The 21,285-nt window shown below is 38.1% G+C and overlaps 1 protein-coding gene across 1 annotated transcript in view; it reads left to right on the top strand.

Moving 5' to 3' along the window:
• Positions 1 to 10,772: 10,772 nt before the first annotated feature.
• The window catches only part of MYOM1 (myomesin 1), a 172,269-nt gene continuing 161,756 nt past the window's right edge, over positions 10,773 to 21,285 (top strand). Inside the window, 2 exon segments of the mRNA XM_078153487.1 lie at positions 10,773 to 11,112; positions 20,403 to 20,771. Of these exon segments, the coding sequence (XP_078009613.1) occupies positions 20,473 to 20,771 (299 nt within the window). The 5' untranslated portion in view covers positions 10,773 to 11,112; positions 20,403 to 20,472.

Below are 21,285 nucleotides of genomic sequence, written 5' to 3'. Positions count from 1 at the left end.
ATGTCTCTGGTTTTCTCAGTTAGCTGTGCCTGTAACATCTATTACAAACATCTATTATAGCTTTCTGTGATAGCCAGCTCCCAGAGATAATGGAAGAAAATTCTGGGAATAATGAAAAAACCCACCCAATACTTACTCTAAACCCCCAATCTCTTTCAAGTGACAGACACATCACAAGAACATAAAGGAAAAGATAGCTGGACTGACCAATGATGACATTTGATGAAATTGATATAATTAATGGTAGAAGAACTCTCTGCAATGATAAATAATGTAACAGGATATTTCTATTACCCTGGATTAATAAATAACTAGGCCACATTCTTTATGAATACACTTGAAAGTAACTCACCTATCATGAAACAATCTAAATGACAATGTGTTTCATCCTTTTCATTAGTTCTGATATCTCTCCCCTCAATCCTGTGTTATAAGGACTGTAGGTCAAAGTAAGTTGTTTTTAGTGAATTTATAATTAAAAGAAGCTGAGTTGAGTGAATTCTGATTTTTTTAAAATTGTTATTTAGTCATTTTAGTCCTGTCTGACTCTTTGTGACTCCATTTGGAATTTTCTTGGATATAGAATGGTTTGTATTTCCTTCTCCAGTTCATTTTACAGATAAGAAAATTGAGGCAAACAGCATTCAGTAAATTACCCCGGGTGACATAGCTAGTAAGTATCTGAGGCCCAATTTGAACTCAGGACAAGGTGTCTTCCTGACTCCAGTCCCACCACTCTATCCACCTAACTGCCCTGAATTCTGATTACTGTTATGATAGAATAATGAATCAAACCAGCAAAAAGAATGACAGGAGATCCTTTGAGTTCTGGGGTAGGACCAATTAACTTCAGATATCTTTTCAGCTATTCCATTAGGGGGGAAGGAAATTTTATTTTCTTAAAAATTTCATATTATTTCCAAATTTTTATTGCTGTCTTTTGTTTTTATATTACCTTAATTTTGAAATATATTCTTCCTCCATTCTCTCTCCAGAGAGGCATCTCTTGTAAAACAAAGGAAAAAGAAAGGGAAAAAAAACCAACATAGCAAAACCAAACATATCAGCTGAGTCTGACAGCATATGCCATGTTCCACATCCATATCCATCCTTCTGCAGAGGAAGGATAGTACATTTACCTCTTCTTCAGGGCCAACCTTGATCATTATAATTACACTGCATTGTGTCATTTTTTTTCTTTCTGTTTACATTGTTGTTGTCATTATATATATTTTCCTAATTCTGCTTATTTTACATTGCATTGATTCATATGTCTTCCCATAATTCTCTGTACTCTTCATATTATCATTTCTTATAGCACAGTAATATTCCATTATATTCATGTAACACAATTTGATGAGCTATTCCCTGATTGACAGGTATCTACTTTGTTTTCAATTCTTTGATAATACAAAAAGTGCTACTATAAATATTTTAATATGTATGAGATATTTTTATCTTTGACCTTCTTAGAGTATATGCCAAGCAGTGGAATCTCTGGGCCAAAGGGTAGGGACATTTTGGTCAATTTAGTTTTAGAATAGTTCCAAGTGCTTTCCAGAATGCTTAGATGAATTCATAGATATACCAACAGTGGTTTAGTGTGCCTGTCTTTCCACAATCCTTCCAAAATTGACAATTTCCATCTTTTGGTCACCTTTGACATTTTATTTAGTGCAAGTAAAACCTCTGAGAGAACTGAGTTTTGGTTCTCTTATTAGTGATTTGAATAAATATTTCATATAATATTTAATAATTGGTGATTCTTCTTAGGAGAACTATTTGTACATATTCTTTGACCACTTATGGACATGGAAATTTAAAATAATGTCCCCGAACCTGCTAAGGTTTCCATGCTGATACATTTGAAAGTGTCTTCTTTCATTTGGATATCCATGAGTGATTTTTGGAAGGAGAAGAAATTGGTGAGGCTAAAAGGAACATTAGACATTCAAGAATCAGACCTCGCCTATAACAACATGTACAGAGGTATGCATTAAATTACATTCATGATGTTCATTCCTGCTAAGAATTATTGGCTAATCACTTTGGAAGGGTATCATGTGGTGGTGAAATGAATGTTGGACCAGGCATCCATGACCTTGGTTCAAGTCCTTGTTCTAGCACAAGTTGTGTGACTCTGAGCAAATGATTTAACTTCCCTAACCCTTAGTTTATTCATCTGTGAAATGAGATAAGCATATTTGCACCAACAATCTCATGGGGCAAGAATCATCTAGTACAATATATGAAAATGCTTTGCAACAGTAAAAAAGGATGTAAATCTGAGTTACTAATATGTCTAAAAACATTAGAAATGTAGCAAATGATTGTTCCTTTTGAGTTCCCTTTGAAAGATAATTCAATTGCAAAATCACTATTGATTCATCCTTCTTCCTGCTACAAAACAAATCATACCATCTGGAATTTAAATACCATTATTATCTGAGAAAATCCAGCTAAAGAAAGAAAAAAGACTACAGTTCAAACAAACAAGAAATGATGATAGCAGAAGTATGAAAAGCAAAATTAATGACCCAAATTAATGAATATTCTGCTTGGTCTTTCTTGAGTGGCCCCAAATGTTCATTAGCCATGGCATACCTTAAAAGTAGAAAACCTTCTCTTTCTCACATGGCTTAAAAATCTCTAATTAAGAGTCAATTTAATAAAAAAAATTTTTTTGTAGGCAATTGGGGTTAAGTGACTTGCCCAGGGTCACACTGCTAACAAGTGTCAAGTGTTTGGTCTGAGACTGGATTTGAACTCAGGTCCGTCCTCCTGATTTCAGGGCTGGTGCTGTATCCACTATGCCACCCAGCTGCCCTTATTAAAAAAATTTTTAAAGCACCTACTAAGTATAAGTCATTATGTTAGATAATGCGAGGAAGGAAGGAAGGAAGGAAGAAAGGAAGGAAGGAAAGAAGGAAGGAAGGAAAGAAGGAGCAGTCAGGTAAGAGAAGAACCAAGAGAGAATAATGTCTTGAAAACTTAGAGAGAAGAGAATATCAAGGAGAAGAGGGTGATCAACAGTGTTAAAGATTGCAGAGAGGTCGAGGATGAGGACTGAGAAAAAGCTGTTTGGCAATTAAGAGGTCATTAGTAACTTCAGAGAGATCAGTTTCGTTTGAATGATGTTGAAAGCCAGATTGTAGAGAGTTAAAAATACCGTGAAAAGAGAAGTGGAGGTGCCTATTGTACACGGCCTCCTCAAGGAGTTTAAGGCAGGAGAAATATAAGACAAGGGTGAGGGACGGAAGTGGTTTTTTGAGGATGTGGGAGACGTGGGCATGTTTATAGGCAGTAGGGATTCAGTCATTGGATAGGGAGAGGTTGAAGTTAAGCGAAAGAGTGGGATGAAAGAGGGGGCGATGTGGTGGAGGAGACATTATGGAATGGGATCACTTGGGCATGTAGAATGTTGGCCTTGGCAAGGAGAAGGGACACCTTATCATGTGACACAGGAGTGAAAAAGTAATAATCACAGAAAGCATCTGGGTGATGTAAGATAAAGAAGAGAGGAGAACAAGGAGGTCTTGGCGTATGGCTTCACCTTTTTTCAGTAAAATATGAGGCAAAATTATCAGCTGAGAGTTGAGAGGGTGAGAGAAGGGGAAGCCATGGGAGGTTTGAGAAGGAATGAAAAAGTTTAGAAGAGCCTCTGTAGTCAATGGGATGGTGAATTATTTAGGGAGATGTAAAAGAAATTACCTAGCAGCAATGAGAACCTAGCTGAGGTTATGTAAACTAAATTTATAGTGAATCTAGTCAGCATGGTTGAGTGATTTTCTTCAGCTTTGCTCAGCAGCACACATGTAGGAGCAAAGACAGCAGATGGTAGGAGTGATCCAATGTTAAGGCTTGGCAGACTGCCATCAGTTAACACAATAAGTGGGCAAGGGACTCAAGAGAAGATGACAGTATAGATCTGAACTCTATACTTGGTAAAGGGTAAAGATGAGGAAAAAAGGAGAGTGTGGCTTATGCAGGGGTGATGGCCTAGGAGAGAATTGAGGGGTCAAGGGACTGAATGTCCTGTTCAATCAATCAAGAAAAAATTTATTAAGTGCCTGCTATGTGCCAGACACCATGATAAGCACTGGGGAAACAAAAAGAAACAAAAGACAGTTCCTGCCCTCAAAGAGCTCACAATCTAATGGGGGAGACAACCATTTCAAGCAAATATGTACAAACAAGCTATATATGGGATAAATAGAAAATAATTAACAGAGGGAAGGCCTTGAATTAAGAAGGATCAGCAAAAGCTGCCTGTAGAAGAAAGGATTTTAGTTGGGATTTAAAGGAAGCCTGGGAAGCCAGTAGGAAGAGATGAGGAGGGAGAATCTTCCAGGCATGGGGGACAGCCAGAGAAAAGGCCCAGAACTGAAAGATGGAATGTCTTGTTCTTGGAATAGCAAGGAAGCCACTGTCACTGGAGTATGTGGTAGGGAGTAAGGTGTAAAAAGACTGGAAAGGTTGGAGGGGGTGAGGTTATGAAGGGCTTTAAACATCGAACTGAGGATTTTGTATTTGATCCTGGAAGCTATAAGTGGTCGCTGGTGTAGACAAAGGGCACAATTTGTTATTGGAAGGCAGAGGGATAGGTAGAAATCTAATAGATTGTGATAAGGGAATTTCAGAGTCTATGAACATGGAAGTGGTGCATTTATGGGTGATGGCAAGGTCAAGAGTATGATTATTTCTGAGTATGGCTAAGATGGGGTGGTAGAAATGATTAAGTTGATGAACTAGAAGGTCAAGGTACTTGAGGAAGTATCAATGTATGTATTGAAGTCCCCTAGTATGAAGGCAGGAGTTGGGGAGGAGAGAAAGATCTTGAGCCAAGTACTGAATTCATTGAGGAATGAAGGGGAGTGTGTCCTTAAGATTTGTAGACAATAGCTACTAGGATTTTGATTTGGTAGTAGACTCCTTTCAGAGTCTTTGGGTAGTTTAGGTGAGGGAGGGAAAACTTTGAGCAGAAGAATTAATAATATTCTCCCTCTGCCAAGGTCCCCTAGCTGTCCTTTGAAGGAAGCTGAGTATTTATTCTAAGTAGAGATAAAGAATGGAGTATAAAGTCTGGGAGGCAGGAAATAAGTGTAGGGGCAATTTTTAATAATAGAAACTAAGCAAGCTCTACAAGAATCCTCTTCCATTCTTTAATCCTTTTCCTTCGTGTTGTTTCTCTTTCCTTTCACCCTTAAATCCTAGGTTCCCAATTTTAAGTATATTTTCCATTCTGTCTCACATAGCAAAACCTGTTCTTTAATCTTTTATTCACACTAAGGAGTATAGAACAGATAATTTAAATAATTATTTATGTAATAAATGTGTATTAATAATAAATTATGTGATGCATATAAATAATAAATCCTATAGTAATAATAACTATAAATAGTTAATGTTTTTTATTATTGATTTCATTTGTAAAAGATTATATATTCACTAAGTTTAACACGTTTAATCATAGAAGATTAAAGGATTTAACATGTTAACGGCTTTTTGGGAGTGGAGATTCTTCCACTTTATTCAATAAATAATATTTAATCAATTAGGGTCAGGGTTTGAGTCACCTGATTAATTAGTAAGAAAGATTGTAATTTTATTAATTAGAAAGAAAAAGCCCAAACATGCCTCCCTCTGTAAAGCTTAGGATAATAAGATCAACTATTGAAACTAATTAAGTTGCAGGTCAAGATTTTGAGTGGTAACCTACAAATGAATATGGTCTGCCCCAAGTTTTGCTACATTAATATCAAGCAAAGAATAAACCAGAAAGAAGTATACTTGACAAAGGTCATTCTCACCATTATAGGAAATATTTGACACACAGTCCAAGTGAAAGTCAGGTTCCCTAAAGATAGATTGTTCCTCCAGTTAGCTGTTTGTAGACGCTAATTGTACCAAGACCAGAAACATTGCAGATCCAGAATCATGCAAACAATTTCTCTAGCTAGTGTAATTTCAAGCTTCATCCAGCAGATGGGAGAGGATTTTCGAGAGGTGGGAAGTAGAGGCCAGACCTTTAAAATCACATAAGTAGGCAGTCACCTACTTGGCTTATGAGTAAGACTAGACTTGGACAGTCAACTTTTGTGCAAAACACCAAATTTTAATACAAGGATGACACAGAAACAGCAACTTTATTAAAAAAAAAAGTTCAAAACCTGACCATGGGTAAAATTTAAAATGTAGACATAGTCCATATGTATATAAGTAAGTATGAATATGTAATATTTAATGTACAATCATTTCCAGATATACGTTTCCCACCCCAAATGACTGTCTCCTAATAAGAAAAACACGCGCAGTGCATGTAGCATCCTATGCTTGTAGTACCCCACCTCTTTACCAAAAGAAGGATAAAAAGAAGTGTTTCCTCTTCTCTCCTCCAAAGTCAAGATTGGTTATTATAATTACTCAGCATTTTGTTTCATTTTATGCCAGGGTTTTGTGTGTGTGTGTATATGTGTGTGTGTGTGTGTGGGTGTGGGTGTGTGGGGTGTGTTATTGTAACCATGCTTATTAATCTCCTGATTTTCTTATTTCACTTTGACAATATTTCTGTGTTTTTCTGACCTCTTCTATTCATAACTTCTTAAGGCAATATTCCATTACATTCACATACTACAATTATTTAGTTATGCTCCAACCAATAAGTCCCACTTGGATCCTACTTTTTTCAAAACTTTAATATATTTGTGCCTAATTTTTTTCTCCATAGGATAAGGGAAGCTTCCACCTCATAAGATTGCTGTTAATAATCTTAGTCAATTATTTACATGCTATGGTTAGTGAGTGTCATACCAGATTTATTCCCTTTACTTTCATCTAAAAAAAAAAGAATGGTTAGGGTTTTGTGAAAGCACTGACCTTTTATAGGATCTTTTTCTCTTTGCATATTAATGGTTTCCCCCAGCAATGTCTTGTATGGGTTTTCTTTATTGGACAGCTAAAGTCAGCCACTCTTACAAATACATTTCCCTGATCATGGTTAGAAACAACCTGTCTTTTTGTTAAAAAAAAATCAATTTCTACAGAATGTCTCAAATTGTTTCTCCCCATATACATATACATGACTTTGCTCCCAATCACATCCTATTCTGCTACTAGGATATGATGACTTCTACTTGGAAAGTTAAAAAGAAAAAGCTAAATGGCACCATATGTATATTTTGCAAACATATTATGGCTTCATAATGATCTTACTGGTAGTGAAACTGATCCCTTTCATACCTATGAGATGTGAAATAGTGAACATGGAAGACAGTGACATCTGTTCTCCTACATCCAAAGCTAACTATAGCACTAGAGACAAACCCTTTGCAGGAGTTTCTAGGCCTTTTCTAAAAATATAATCGCTCCAAATACTTTGCATTAGCTATTTAGATAGCGCTATGGAAATTGAACTGTCTAAAATTAACACCTGATTAGTCTCCCTTTGCTTCTTGGGCAGGGTGGAGATTATATACCCTGAGGGAATCTAATTTTATCAGAGTATGAAGTCAGGAAAATTCATTCGAAAGATTCAAGCTGAATTTGTCTCTTGAAATGTTGATTTTGTTATGTAGGATGCTTCCATATGGAATATACAGACATACACGTAGGTCTGGTGAGGCAACGGTACAGGGAAATAGAATAGAGAGTACATTGCATTTGGACTCTGGAGACCTTGTCTGAATCTTACTACCTATATTTACTGGCTGTATGACCAGGGAAAAATCACTTCTCTGATCCTCTGTTTCCTCCTCTATAAAATGGGGATAATGCTTGTACTACTAATTCACAAGGCAGCTATGAGAAAACAAAATAAAACAAAGAAAGAAAAAACCCTAAAACACTGAGGGTCTGTTTAAAATATTACTATAAACTCTCTAGTTTCTATAACATATAAAGATTAAATCCAGGATAGTATGTACCATTGTTCTTTGTTGTTCAGTTGATTCAGTCATGTCCAACTCTTTGTGACCCTATTTTGGATTTTCTTGGCAAAGATACTGAAGTAGTTTTCCATTTCCTTCTCCAGCTCATTTTACAGATGAGGATACTGAGACTTATATACATATGGACTATGTCTACATTTTAAATTTTACCCATGGTCAGGTTTTGAACTTTTTTTTTAATAAAGTTGCTGTTTCTGTGTCATCCTTGTATTAAAATTTGGTGTTTTGCACAAAAGTTGACTGTCCAAGTCTAGTCTTACTCATAAGCCAAGTAGGTGACTGTCTACTTATGTGATTTTAAAGGTCTGGTCTCTACTTCCCACCTCTCAAAAATCCTCTCCCATCTGCTGGATGAAGCTTGAAATTACACTAGCTAGAGAAATTGTTCTCTATAATTTTGTGACACTCAGTTTCTGTTGGTTTGTGGTTGTTTTTTTCATTTATATTATCGTAGTCATTGTGTATACTGTTTTCTTGACTACTTCATTTTGCATCAACTCACAGAGATTTTTCCATGCTTCTCTGTATTTTTCATGTTCATAATTTTTATAGCACAATGATATTCTATTACATTCATGTGCCACAATTTTTTAGTTATTGATGGCCTTCTTTGTTTTAGTTCTTGCCACAACAGAAAGTGCTATTATAAGTATTTTTGTGTATGTAGGACCTTTCTTTTTGTCAGTAATCTCCTTGAGGTATATACCTGCAGTGGAATCTCTGAGTTAGAGGGTACATACATTTTAGTCACTTTATTTGCATAATTCCCAATTGTTTTGCAGAGTGGTTGTATCAGTTCTGAGCTCTATCAATGATACATTAATGTATGAATCTTTTCATAACCACTTCAACATTGAATACTCCCATTTTGGAGGCATCTTTACCATTTTGCTAGGAATGAGGATTCAGTGAAGTGAGACTTCAAACAACCTCAGTGTTGTTTTGATTTTTATTTCTTTTAGCATTAGTGATTGGAGGCATCCTTTCATATGTCTGTTAATGGTTTGGAACTCTCTTGAGAACTGTTTGTTCAAATTCTTTGACCGCTTATCTCTTGGGAAGGGCTTTTGGTTGTTATGAAAACTATTTTACATGAAGACTTATTCCCTTTGATAAAGTATAGTACTTCCTTTATTACTTTAGATGTGTTAATTTTATTTGTATAAAAATGTTTCAGTTCCTTGCACTGAAAATTACTTGTTTTATTTTCTGCACTTCTGTTCCTTGTTTAAGAATTCACTCCTTACCCAAGTCATATGTTTTTTTTGAAAAGGTTGAATCAATCAATCAATTACTGGCTTCATTAAAGTCTTGTGCAGAAATGTTTAAATTTCCACAAATGTTTTTTAATTTCACAGAAACATCCTGCACCAATATTGAATAAAAAATTCTAGATAATTATTGGTTTAGAGTTGGAAGGTACCACAGAAGTCATTAGCTCAATACTCTCACTTTATAGATGAGGTCATAGCAGCATGGAAAAAATGAAGTAGCTTGATTGCCAAGGGCTACACAGATAGCAAGTAGCAAAGCTGGTGTTTCATCTGAGCTCTTATGACTCCAAATCAATCATTCTTTTCACTGTCCTATACTTCTTGTTCCAAATCTCTTATTTTACCAATGTGGAAAACAAGGCTCAGAAAGTTAAGTGAGCTTCCTAGCACTACATATTCATGTTTGAATTAGAGTGAAGGAAGATTTGATTCCCTCCCCACCCAGCTCAGTTAATGTATTACAGATGATGAGAAATCTTCCTCTCCCAACACACACACACACACACACACACACACACACAAAGAAAACCATACTTCAAATACTTTCTTTTTAATCAGTTCTTTCTTTGGCACTGGATAGCATCTTCCTTCATTGGTCCTTTGTAGTTGATTTGAATTTTTATAATACTTGGAATAGCTTAATCATTCATAGTTATTCTTCACACAACATTGCTGTTACTGTATACAACGTTTTCTTGGTTCTACACACACACACACACACACACACACACACACACACACGCACACACGCACCTAATCAAAGCGTAGAACTACCTCACTTATGCTACAAAATAGTGGATATACAAGCATAACTTTAATCCAATAACTTAGTAATAGTTTTTCTTTTCCACGGACAGTGTTGTTATTCATTTCACTCATGTCTGACTTTTCATGACTCCGTTTGGGTTTTTTGTTTGTTTGTTTGTTTGGTTTTTGGCAAATATACTGGAATAGTTTGCCATTTCCGTCTCCAGATCATTTTACAGATGAGGAAACTGAGGGTTAGGTGACTTGCCCCGGGTCACACAGCTAGTGTCTGAGGCCAGGTTTGAACTTAGGTGTTGCAAACTCCAGACTCAGCACTCACAGTGCCACCCAGCTGCCCTACAGTTTCTGCATTAGGAGAAGTAAAGTATGTTGCTTCACAGGACAGTGTGTTCAAAGTATAATGAATCAGTCCTTTCAACGAGCCTGTGACCCTCCTTTTGAATGTGTATTAAGTGAGAGAAGGTTGTGCCAGCCAATCCACCACCAGTAGTCCTGTCACCTCTAACTCCTTTCTTAACCACATTTGTCTCCAGTTTTCGCCTTGTTCTTCCTTCATTGTCTATTCATTTATCTCTACTGTACATGTACTATTAACAGAACACCGAGGCCTGTAGCTTGCTGTGAACATTCCAATTATGTTCTGAGATTCAAATTACTTGGCTTCATTTTCACTCCCAAACATTGGCTGTTCTTTCCCTGGGAACTTTCACACGCTTTAAAAAATTCTGCTGACCAAAAACCATTGCACTCTCTCTTGTAGCAAAATGAAGCTTTCCTTTTTGGTTAGGTGAGGTGAGGCCTCGCCAAAGGGTAGTCTCGAGGACTTACTTGCCTGAATTCCTGATAGCTGTAGCTGTCATCTGTGTCTGTTCTGTTTGATCTCCCCCCTACCCCACCCCTTGGTTGCTAAATTTATCTGCCTTCTTGGCCATAAAAGGCCAGGTCCATGGCCCTGACTTTCTCCTGACTACAGGCATTATTTTTGTACTGGCCTCCGGGGTCCAGTCTTTAGCCCTGCCTTTTTTTTTTTTTCTTCGATTCAACTTGGGTGGATTCTGCATTCTGTCATTCAGTTCCACCATTACATCGGAACCTTTCCACCATCATTACTCATTTGGACTCTGGTAAGTAAGTGTGACATTTTCATGGAAGAATGTGCTTATTTTGTGTGTAAGTTTAACAAACTTGGATTGATTGTAGCTCCTTCTGTCTTCCAAGATCAGCAGTTTGTTGAGGAACTTGTGGAAACAGCAGAGAAATAGAAAGGTGAAGCTATTGGGAAAGAGGAGAGTGGCGCAGGGGGCCAGTTTTATTTTATTTTATTTTATTTTATTTTATTCTGGCAGTTATTCTTACTGAACATTGTTTGTTTTGTTTTCATTGTGCTAGTTTTAAAATAATCTATTGCTGGAACTACAGGGAGATAGAAATACCTTTCTGTCTGAGCAATGTAAATCTAAGCTAATTGTACTTTTACCGTTTAAAACAGAGTAGTCTTGGGGGGGGGGGTTGGAATTATATAGAGTCTGAAATGATAAGGGAAACTGAAATCCCTAGGCTTCATTCTCTGTGGTCAGGCACACAGAGAGGCAGATTAACTCTCTGAAGGCACTGTCAGAAATTTTTCCTGATATTGCTGCAAGAGAGCAGGATGTCTTATAATGATTCTTCCAAGACAGTAAATCATACCAAAGAGTTACAATCATGATCACAGGTTTAGAACCAGATGGGACCTCTGGTATCATTTAAATTTAACTCTATTGTTTTGCAGAATTAGAAACTGAGGGTTCAGAGAAGTGATTTTCTCAAGTACTTAGAGAGAGTAACCAGCAGAGATCTCAGACTCAAAACCAGGGCCTTTCTCTCTTTCCAAATCCAGGGCTGCTTTCACTGTAACAATGGTAAAATTAACAACTTCTGCCAGTCTGTCCATTAGCCATTTACACCTGCAGAAACATTGTTAGTCTGCACACTTAAAAAGACATTCTGGCCTCAGAGTTAATATATCTCCTTAAGCACTATCTTATCAGAGGCAGCTGGGTTGTGCAGTAGATAGCGTGCTAAGCCTTAAGTCAGGAAGGAATGAGTTCAAATGTGACTTCAGCTACTTTTTTAAAAAAAATTATTTATTTTTAGTTTTCAACATTCACTTTTGTAAGATTTTGAATTTTAAATTTTCTCCCCCCTTCCTCTCCTCCCCCCTACCCTAGATGATGTGCAATCTGATATAGGCTCTACTTATACATTCATATTAAGCATATTTTCACATTAGTCATGATGTAAAGAACAATTAGAACCAATAGGAGGGACAAGAAAGAAGAAACAAAACAAAACAACGAAAGAAAAGAAGAGCAAATAGTATGTTTCCATCTGCATTCAGACTCCATAGTTCTTTCTCTGGATGTGGACAGCATTTTCTATCATGAGTTTTGGAGTTGTCTTAGATCCTTTCATTGCTGAGAAGAGCTAAGTCTACCAAAGTTAGTCATCACATAGTAGCTGTTACTGTGTACAACGTTCTCCTGGTTCTGCTCACTTCACTCAGCATCAGTTCATATAAGTCTTTCCAGGTTTTTCTGAAGTATGCCTGCTCATCATTTTTTATAGCACAATAGTATTCCATTATATTCATATGCCACAACTTGTTCAGCCATTCCCCAATTGATAGGCATCCCCTCAATTTCCAATTCTTTGCCATCACGGCAACAGCTGCTATACATATTTTTATACATGTGGGTTTCAGATACTTTCTAGCCACACTAGTGACCCTGGGCAAGTCACTTCTATTTGCCTCCATTTCCTCAATCATAAAACTGGAGATAATAATAGCACCTACCTCTCAGGGTGGTGTGACAATCAAAAGACATAATTTTTGTAAAAATGCTTAGCACAATGCCTGGCAAGTAGTAGGTGCTTGATAAACGTTATTAAGAAGTAATTAAGGTAGTCATGCCTTAGCAGGTAATATAGACATTTTTCTTACTAGCAACTCCTCAGATATTCTTTAGTAGATTTAGAAAATAAAGATGATGAGTGTTTGGTTTGGTTTCAGACCATGAAAACAACTTTTAAAAAAAATCATATGCTGGATTTAGTTGTAATAGAATTTGTTATTCAGTCATTTCAGTCACATCCATCTCTGTGACCCCATTTGGGGTTTACCTGGCAGAGATACTGGAGTTGTTTGCCATTTCCCTCTCCAGTTCATTTTACAGGTGAAGAAACTGAGGCAAACAGGGTTGAGTGACTTGGCCAGGGTCACACAGCTAGTAAGTGTCTAAGGCCAGATTTGAACTCATGAAGATGAGTCTTCTTGACTCCAGGCCCAACTGCATCAGTAGCTGCCCATTGTAATAGAATAATGTAGGTTAAATATGTCTATGCTTTAAAGGATGACTGCTTTGGGGGACAACATACAATAGGGAATAGAGAGTTGGACCTTTTTCAAAGCCTTTACAATTTCATTCATGGCCTTATTTTCCATAACATCCATTGGCATCATCTTTAGGAACATCAACATTCATTCCAATAGACACTCAGTGGCTGTGGGATCCTGAGCCAGTCAACCTCTCAGAGTCTCAGTTTCCCATGGTAAAGGATGTACAGCTCATACTTTAAGGTTTACAAAGTGCTGCGTATTCATTGCCTAATTTGATACTCCTAATATGCTGTGAGGTAGGTGCCTTTGTTATCATTTCCATTTTTTATAGATGAGGAAACTGAAGCTCATACAGGTTAAATGACTTGTCCAGGGTCATACAGCCAATAACTCAGAGGTAGAATCTGAACCCAAGTCTTCCTAACTCCAAATCCAGCATTATATCCATAAGACCATGTTTCCCTTCTATTACTATACCATGTGTCCTTAAATATGAAAAATAAAAATGATCTTTTGGTGTAAAAAGAAGCACTAAAAATAGACTAGGGCCAAAATGTTTCACAGATATATGCATATTAAAACAACTTCTGCAGGATATAAGTTCTTAACACCTCCTTTCGTTAGTTGGTCTCTGGCTTTTAACATATAGCATGTAGTAACATATGCTCTTATAAACTCCAGGCAAATGAACTCTGCAAATGTCTCAGCTCCTTAATCTCAGTCATCCAATCTCATACCCTTAGGGGTAAGTGCATTGCCCATGCTCTTTCTTCCCAAAACCTCACCTCCTTTCGGATAGTTACTATGACTTTCTAGTTCCACTCTGGTGGGGTGGACATGGATGGGTGATATCATCTAGCCTAGGGGTGGGGAATCTGTGGCCTTGAGGCCACATGTGGCCCTCTAGGTCCTCAAGAGCAGTCCTTTGACTGAATCCAAATTTCACAGAACAAATCCTTTTATTAAGGGGCTAGATTCTAGCCCGTTCCACTACCTCCAGTAGAAACTTCATTCTATTATCAGCAAACTTCCTTTCATTCTGGACCATATAACAATAATAATAGTTAGCATTTATATAGTGCCTACTGTGTGCCAGGCACTTTACAAATATTATCTCATTTAATCCTCATAACAACCATGGTAGATAGTGCTATTATTATCCTGATTTTACAGTTGAGGAAACTGAAACAAACAGAGGTCAAATGATTTGCCCAGGCTCACACAGCTGGGAAGTATCTGAGGTCAAATTTGAACTCAGGTCTTCCTGACTCTAAGCCCAGAGCTCTATCCACTAAGCTATCTAAGTGTGATCAATATTCCTTTTACCTTCTCACTCTAACTGAAACCTGACTCTAACCTGAAGACACTGTACTGTGTCCCTTGCAATCTTTGCTACTGCCACTTGACTTACGGTGTTAGGGGGATATAGACAGGCATCCTTGCTCCTCACTTCTATTTCTAGACTATTCCTTTACCTCCCTTTTCTCCTTAACGACCTTTCCTCTTTTAAAGTACATGCAGTTTGCTTGTATCATCCTCTCCTCATTCTTATTGGAGTCATGCACTATCTTCCAGGTCATTCAACTTTTTCAAAGCCTTTACATTTAGTTCATGGCCTTATTTTCCATAACATCCATTGGCATCATCTTTAGGAACATCAATATTCATTCCAACAGTCTCTGTAAAATCCTGATCTCTTAATTCTTCAACATCCTGAACTCTACAAACCTACTCATCTACTCCAGGCACACACCAGCATGGTCATATTTTAGACCTCCTCCTCCTCCTCTCCCCTCTCTCTCTCTCTGTGTCTCTCAGTCTCTGTCTCTGCCTGTCTCTATCTCTCTTTGTCTCTCAGTCTTTTTCTGCCTCTCTTTTCTCTCTGTCTTTCAATCTCTCTGTCTCTGTGTATCTCTCTGCATCTCTCAATCTCTGTTTCTCTCTCTTAATCTCTGTCTCTCAGTCTCTCTCTACCTCTCTCTTTTCTCTCTCTGTCTCTCAAGCTTTCTCTTTCTCTGTCTCTATCTCTGTCTCTGTCTATCCCTTTCTCAGTATTACACTACCTCTGGGAGTTGAACTAGATGAGTACCAAGGTCTCTTCCAGCTTTACAATCCCACTAATTCTTTCCTCAGTTGCTTAAAATTACGCCTCTAAGGAAATAAATGGTCTTCTTCTTCTTCTTCTCCTTCTCTCCTTCTTCTCCTTCTCCTTCTTCTCCTTCTTCTCCTTCTTCTCCTTCTTCTTCTCTTCTTCTCCTTCTTCTCCTTCTTCTCCTTCTTCTCTTCTTCTTCTTCTTCTTCTTCTTCTTCTTCTTCTTCTTCTTCTTCTTCTTCTTCTTCTTCTTCTTCTTCTTCTTCTTTTAACATACCCAATCCTCCTTTACTTCTCTGGCACTCTTGACGCTACTGACTCCTCTGTGATAGGCTCCTCCCTTGGTTCTTTTGAATCTCCTACCTGTTTACTGTACACCCTCTTTCTCATTTGTTGACTCCTCCTCTTCCTGACACCTTGATATGAGTATTCTTCAAAGATGTAACCTTATTTACATAGGCAGCACGGCATAGGGTCCCAAATATTTAGTCTGGTGTCAGGAAGACCTTGCTGGATATACTCAACAGCTGTCATAGTTTGTGTGACTATGAACAAGTTACCTTTCTGAGTGTTTCTAAATCTGCAAAATGAATATAACAATATTTACCTCACTAGTTGATATAAAATTCAAATAAGATAACATATTCAAGTGTCTTACAGATTTAAAAGTGCTAATTGAATGTTCATTTTCTATTTGTTGTCTCTTCTCTGTTCTTTGGTAAAATCGTGCATATCTATGATTTCAACTTCCACCTCTTCGCTGATGATTCTCAAACATAATAACAAGTAATATGAAAAGAAAAGGTCCGCCTCTAGCACAAGTCGTATACGTTCTCCCATAGGTTTCCATAACACCAGAAGGGTAGACTAGTAGACAGGTAACACGCATGAAAGGAGACTCTGTGGCCAGATCATACATGTGGAGAACACAAAGTTATGGACACTTGTAACCAGGGTGCACACATAGCAAGGGCAATTCACATGCCTGATTCTGAGGAGCCATCCATATTATCTGGTGATGTCAACAAATTGCTGGGGTGGCATCATTTCCACTAGGTGTTACATCACCTCCATTCTCTAGTGTATTGGCTCATCTAGTTATCTCTATTGGTGTCATGATTGCTAAGCTGTTCTTTGATATCATCTGCAAGGCTTGAGCTGTAGAGACTCTTCAAGGCAGTTAATGTGCTGCTCTCTGCTTCTATCTGCTAGGATGGAGTATTTGGAAAGCTTCTTCCTGTTACAGAGTACTACAGCTTTTTTTTTTTTAAATATTATTATATGGCAGCTAAGTAGCACAGTAGATAGAGTGCCAGGCCTAGAGTCAGTAACACTCATTTTCCTGTCTATCTTCAGACATTTACTAGTTTTGTGACCCTGGGCAAGTCACTTAACCTTGTTTGCTTCAGTTTCCTCATCTGCAAAATGAGCTGGAGATGGAAATGGCAAACCACTTCAGTACCTTTGCCAAAAAAAACCCAGATGGGGCTACAAAGAGTCAGACATGGCTGAAACAACTGAACAATGACAAATCCAAAATACTAGTATTAATAACACATCTATATAGAGTTAAGGTTTATAAATCACTTACCAATTTTCATGGAGCATTCATTGTATTAAGGTCTGGGCACTACATTTAAGGACGAACATTGATACATAAGCTAAAATACATTCAATATAAGGTGAATAGGATCATAGGCTTTAGAACTCAATAGACTCTTAGAGATTATCTTGTCTAACATTTTACAAATGAGGAAACTGAGATCAAGAGAGGTTAATTGACTTTTTGAAGGCTACATAGGTAGAAAATGACAGTGATAGGATTTGAGCTCTTATCTCTGCTTAGGAGATGAAATTTTCCCTTTGTAAGAACATTGTTCTATAAAAAATTACTTCACTTGGACTGAATTGAAAATTTTCACAATTTTGGAAACAAGGAGAAAATTTCCCAGCAATTAGGGACAGAAGACAAAATAGTGAAACTAAGCAGAAAAAAAAACAATTAAATCATCTTAAGAAATATAGTCTTAGGGGCAGCTAGGTGGCGCAGTGGATAGAGTAACAGCCTTGGATTCAGGAGGACCTGAGTTCAAATCCAACCTCAGACACATAACACATATTAGCTGTGTGACCTTGGGCAAGTCACTTGACCCCATTGCCTAGCCAAAAAAAAGAAAGAAAGAAAGAAATATAGTCTTCAACTAGCTTGACCAATGCTAAAGGGAACAGCCCTGGGGCTTGCTCCAAAGAAGGACATCATGGAAAGCATTGCAGCAGTTAAAAATTTTATTAAACCTTCTATGTTGTTCAGTCATTTCAGTTGTGTGACTCCATTTGGGGTTTTCTTGGTGAAGATATTGACGTGGTTTGCCACTTCCCTCTCCAGATCATTTTACAGATGAGGAAACTGAGGCAAACTGGGTTGAGTGACTTGCACAGGGTCACACAGCTAGTAAGTCTCTGAGGCCAGATTTTTTTAACTCAGGCAGATGAATCTTCCTGACTCTAGGCCTGGAGTCACTGCACTAGCTAATAGTCAATAAACTATTGTTTAGTCAATAAATAGTCAATAAAGCAAGTACCTACCTAGTGCTAGGCCATATCTGAACTGAGGAAGAGGAGTCTTCCTGACTGTAGGCCTGATACTCTATCCACTGCACTACCTATATCAGTCTTAGTTTCTTCATTTGTAAAATGGGGCATTAAACTAAATAATCCCTAAGATCCCTTCTAGTTTCCAACCTGTGATCTATTCCTGTTCCTTGCTAAAAGGAATTGGAGGGGGCAGCTAGGTGGCGCAGTGGATAGAGCACTGGCCTTGGAGTCAGGAGGACCTGAGTTCAAATCTCATCTCAGACCAGACACTTGACACTAGCTGTGTGACCCTGGGCAGGCCACTTAACCCCAATTGCCTTGCAAAAACAAAACAAAACAAAAAAACCACTGATATAAAAGGAAATGGAGTTGGGAAGGGACAGAAGATAATGGTCCAAAAGTGGAGCAGGCAGAATTAGGAGATATTTTGACAACCCTAGAAATCTTCCAAGTGGAAGCTGGATGACGGTTTGTCAGGGAATGACATGGAGGGGATATTTATGAACCAGTTGGATTAAATGCTTTTGGAGTTTCCTTCCAACTCTAACTTTCTCTAAGTCATGCATCTAATTTCTGGCAGAGCTCTAACTAGAATCCAGGTCTCCTGACCATCTAAATGCTGTCAAACCCAAGTACACTCTCTTCATTTCCCACCTTGCTGCCCTTCTTTGAACTTCATCATATCCCCTTACCCCATCTCTGCCCTCTCCCCCACTTTTCAGCTTCTGTTTGTATGTTGTCTTCCCCCATTAGATTGTAAGCTCTTTGAGGGCAGGCACTGTCTTTTTCTTATTTGTATCCTCAGAGCTTAGCATGGTTCCCTGGCACATTTTAAGGACATAATAAATGTCTTTTGACTGACTGGCATTCTCATTAGTGCTCAACAGTGCTCTGAAATATTCCGATTTACACCCAATTGGAAAGTTTTGCTTGGTCATCTTATTTTTCCTTTTAACTTCCACTGACCAAGTCTTATTTTACAATCTTGATGTAGTTTTCCGTAGAGAAGTAAGATCGTTGTTGAGTCATTTCAGTTGTGTCCAACTCTTTGTGTCCCTCATTTGGGGTTTTCTTGGCAAAGATACTGGAGTGGTTTGCCATTTCCTCCTCTAGCTCATTTTCCAGATGGGGAAACTGAGGCAAACAGGGTTAAGTGACTTAGCCAGGGTCACACAGCTAGTAAGTGTCTTGAGGCTGGATTTTTTAACTCAGGCAGATGAGTCTTCTTAACTCCAGGCCCAGAGTCACTGCACTAGCTAGTAATCAATAAACATTTATCAAGCACCTGCATAGTGCTGGGCACTGTGCTAAGCTCTAGAAAGGATTTTACGGTCCTTTCTAACTCTACCAGTTAGCTTCTTTGCTTCTGGGCTAATTTTTCCACATTGAAAAGAATATACTGGAGATTACAATCAACACTGAATGCTGCATAGTGATATTTGTTCCTATAACCTTAATCTCAGTATTTTGAATTGGGTATAAAAAGTACAACCTTTTAGCTACTATGGATAATAATAGTCAGCAGTTATATAGCCTTTTAAGGTTTGCAAAAGTCTTTAACATATCTCATCTCATTTGATCCTCACAACAACCCTGGAAGGTAGGTGCCATCATTAGCAATGTTTTCCAGATGAGGAAACTGAGGTTGAGAGAGGTTAAGTCACATGCTCAGATTCACACAGCCAGTAGCTGAGGCGGGATTAGAATTGTGGTCTTCCTAACTCCAAGCTCTATCTAATGTGCCATCTAGCTGAGAATTGTTGCATAACCATGAGATTTATCAAGTTTTGAGGAGCTGTTTTTTAATGAGGTAAAGTTAGGTGACCTTTTCTTGATGAAATTTATTGGTTGTTTTTTTGTTTGTTTTGTTTTTTTGTGAAGCAATAGGGGTTAAGTGACTTGTCCAGGGTCACATAGGTAGTAAGCGTCAAGTGTCTGAGGCTAGATTTGAACTGAGGTCCTCCTGACTCCAGGGCCAGTGCTCTATTCACTGAGCTACCTAGCTGCTCCTCTTATTGATAAAATTTAACTCCATAAATGACTACCCTGTTTTGGTTTTGCCTCTGTCCCTGTGACAAAAGGGTAGTCATTCAGAAGACCATTTAGAGAGTTTCCTTAGATGTGACCACTTCAATTATCCCATAACAGGAAGTGAAATACTCTAAGAAGAGTATCATCTTCCATGTCTAATATGAATGGGGTGATTTCCTCTTTTATTGGAGGAGAATCTAAGAAAGAATAATATCCCAGCCAAAATGAAAATGTTGCTGCCTGGATTTAGCTTCTCATCTATTTATTAAAATGGTTTTCATTTTCTTTTTCTTTTCTTTTTCTTTTTATTTTTGTAGATCATCTGTCCCCTGAGATTCCTGATTAAACCAGACCTCCATAAAGAACTGTACAAATTAGGGGCCCACTATGTCTTTGCCTTTCTACCAGAAGTACCATGAGCACTACGACCGAGAGTATCGCAACAAAGATCTTCGGTCCACCATGAGCCAGTACCAACAGGCGAAGAAGAGCTCTGCTATCTATACTCATGGCTCAACAGCCTACAGTCACATGTCCTCGGCCCAGCACCAGGCCTCTGAAGCCTATGGCTCCTCGGCCTATAGGCAGGGCTCCCAGGCCTACAATCGTGGATCTGCAGCCTATTCCTTAGGATCTGAAGTCAGTAGTAAAGCCTCTTCAGCCTATGATTATGGCTACAATCTTGGGTAGGTAAAAACAGAATTTTAGGGAATGGGGAAAAGATTTGTCATTTCAAATAACTCTCTGAAATAATGATTTCTGTCCTTCCTAGTTATCGTAGCTATTTGGTACATGGAATAGAGATGGGGGCTCTTTTCTCTGCAAAGCCTGACTACATCAACCTGTCAAAGGCTCGGCCTCCTGGGGTGGAGAGTCAGGGACATGCTGGAGGTGGCTGGACCTCTGCTCCTGTCTGTCTCTTTCCCTTTGTGGTCATGATGTGCAACGTCTTCCGTGTTCGTGTGCTGAGATCTTGTTTGAGTTGTAAACTGTGATATTTCTCTTAGCAGGGAAGCTTTGCCAGATGTTAGAAGAGCAGCAGTGGTAGACAAAGAAAACATGGCTTGAACTCTCATAATAGGCTTTCTGGCTTTAGAAATGCTACTGTCTAAATCAAGGTCCAGCACAGCACTTAGAACAATCACTTGGTAAGAGAAAGGAGGGAGTGTAGCTGTCTTTATTCCATTTATCAGTGGAGAG

The sequence above is a fragment of the Phascolarctos cinereus genome, unplaced genomic scaffold (assembly GCF_003287225.1).
Source record: "Phascolarctos cinereus isolate Bilbo 61053 unplaced genomic scaffold, phaCin_HiC Scaffold_4;HRSCAF=312, whole genome shotgun sequence".
NCBI lineage: Eukaryota > Metazoa > Chordata > Mammalia > Diprotodontia > Phascolarctidae > Phascolarctos > Phascolarctos cinereus.
The sequence above is the reverse complement of the archived record's forward strand: the minus strand, read 5'-3'. Positions and strand labels throughout refer to the sequence as shown.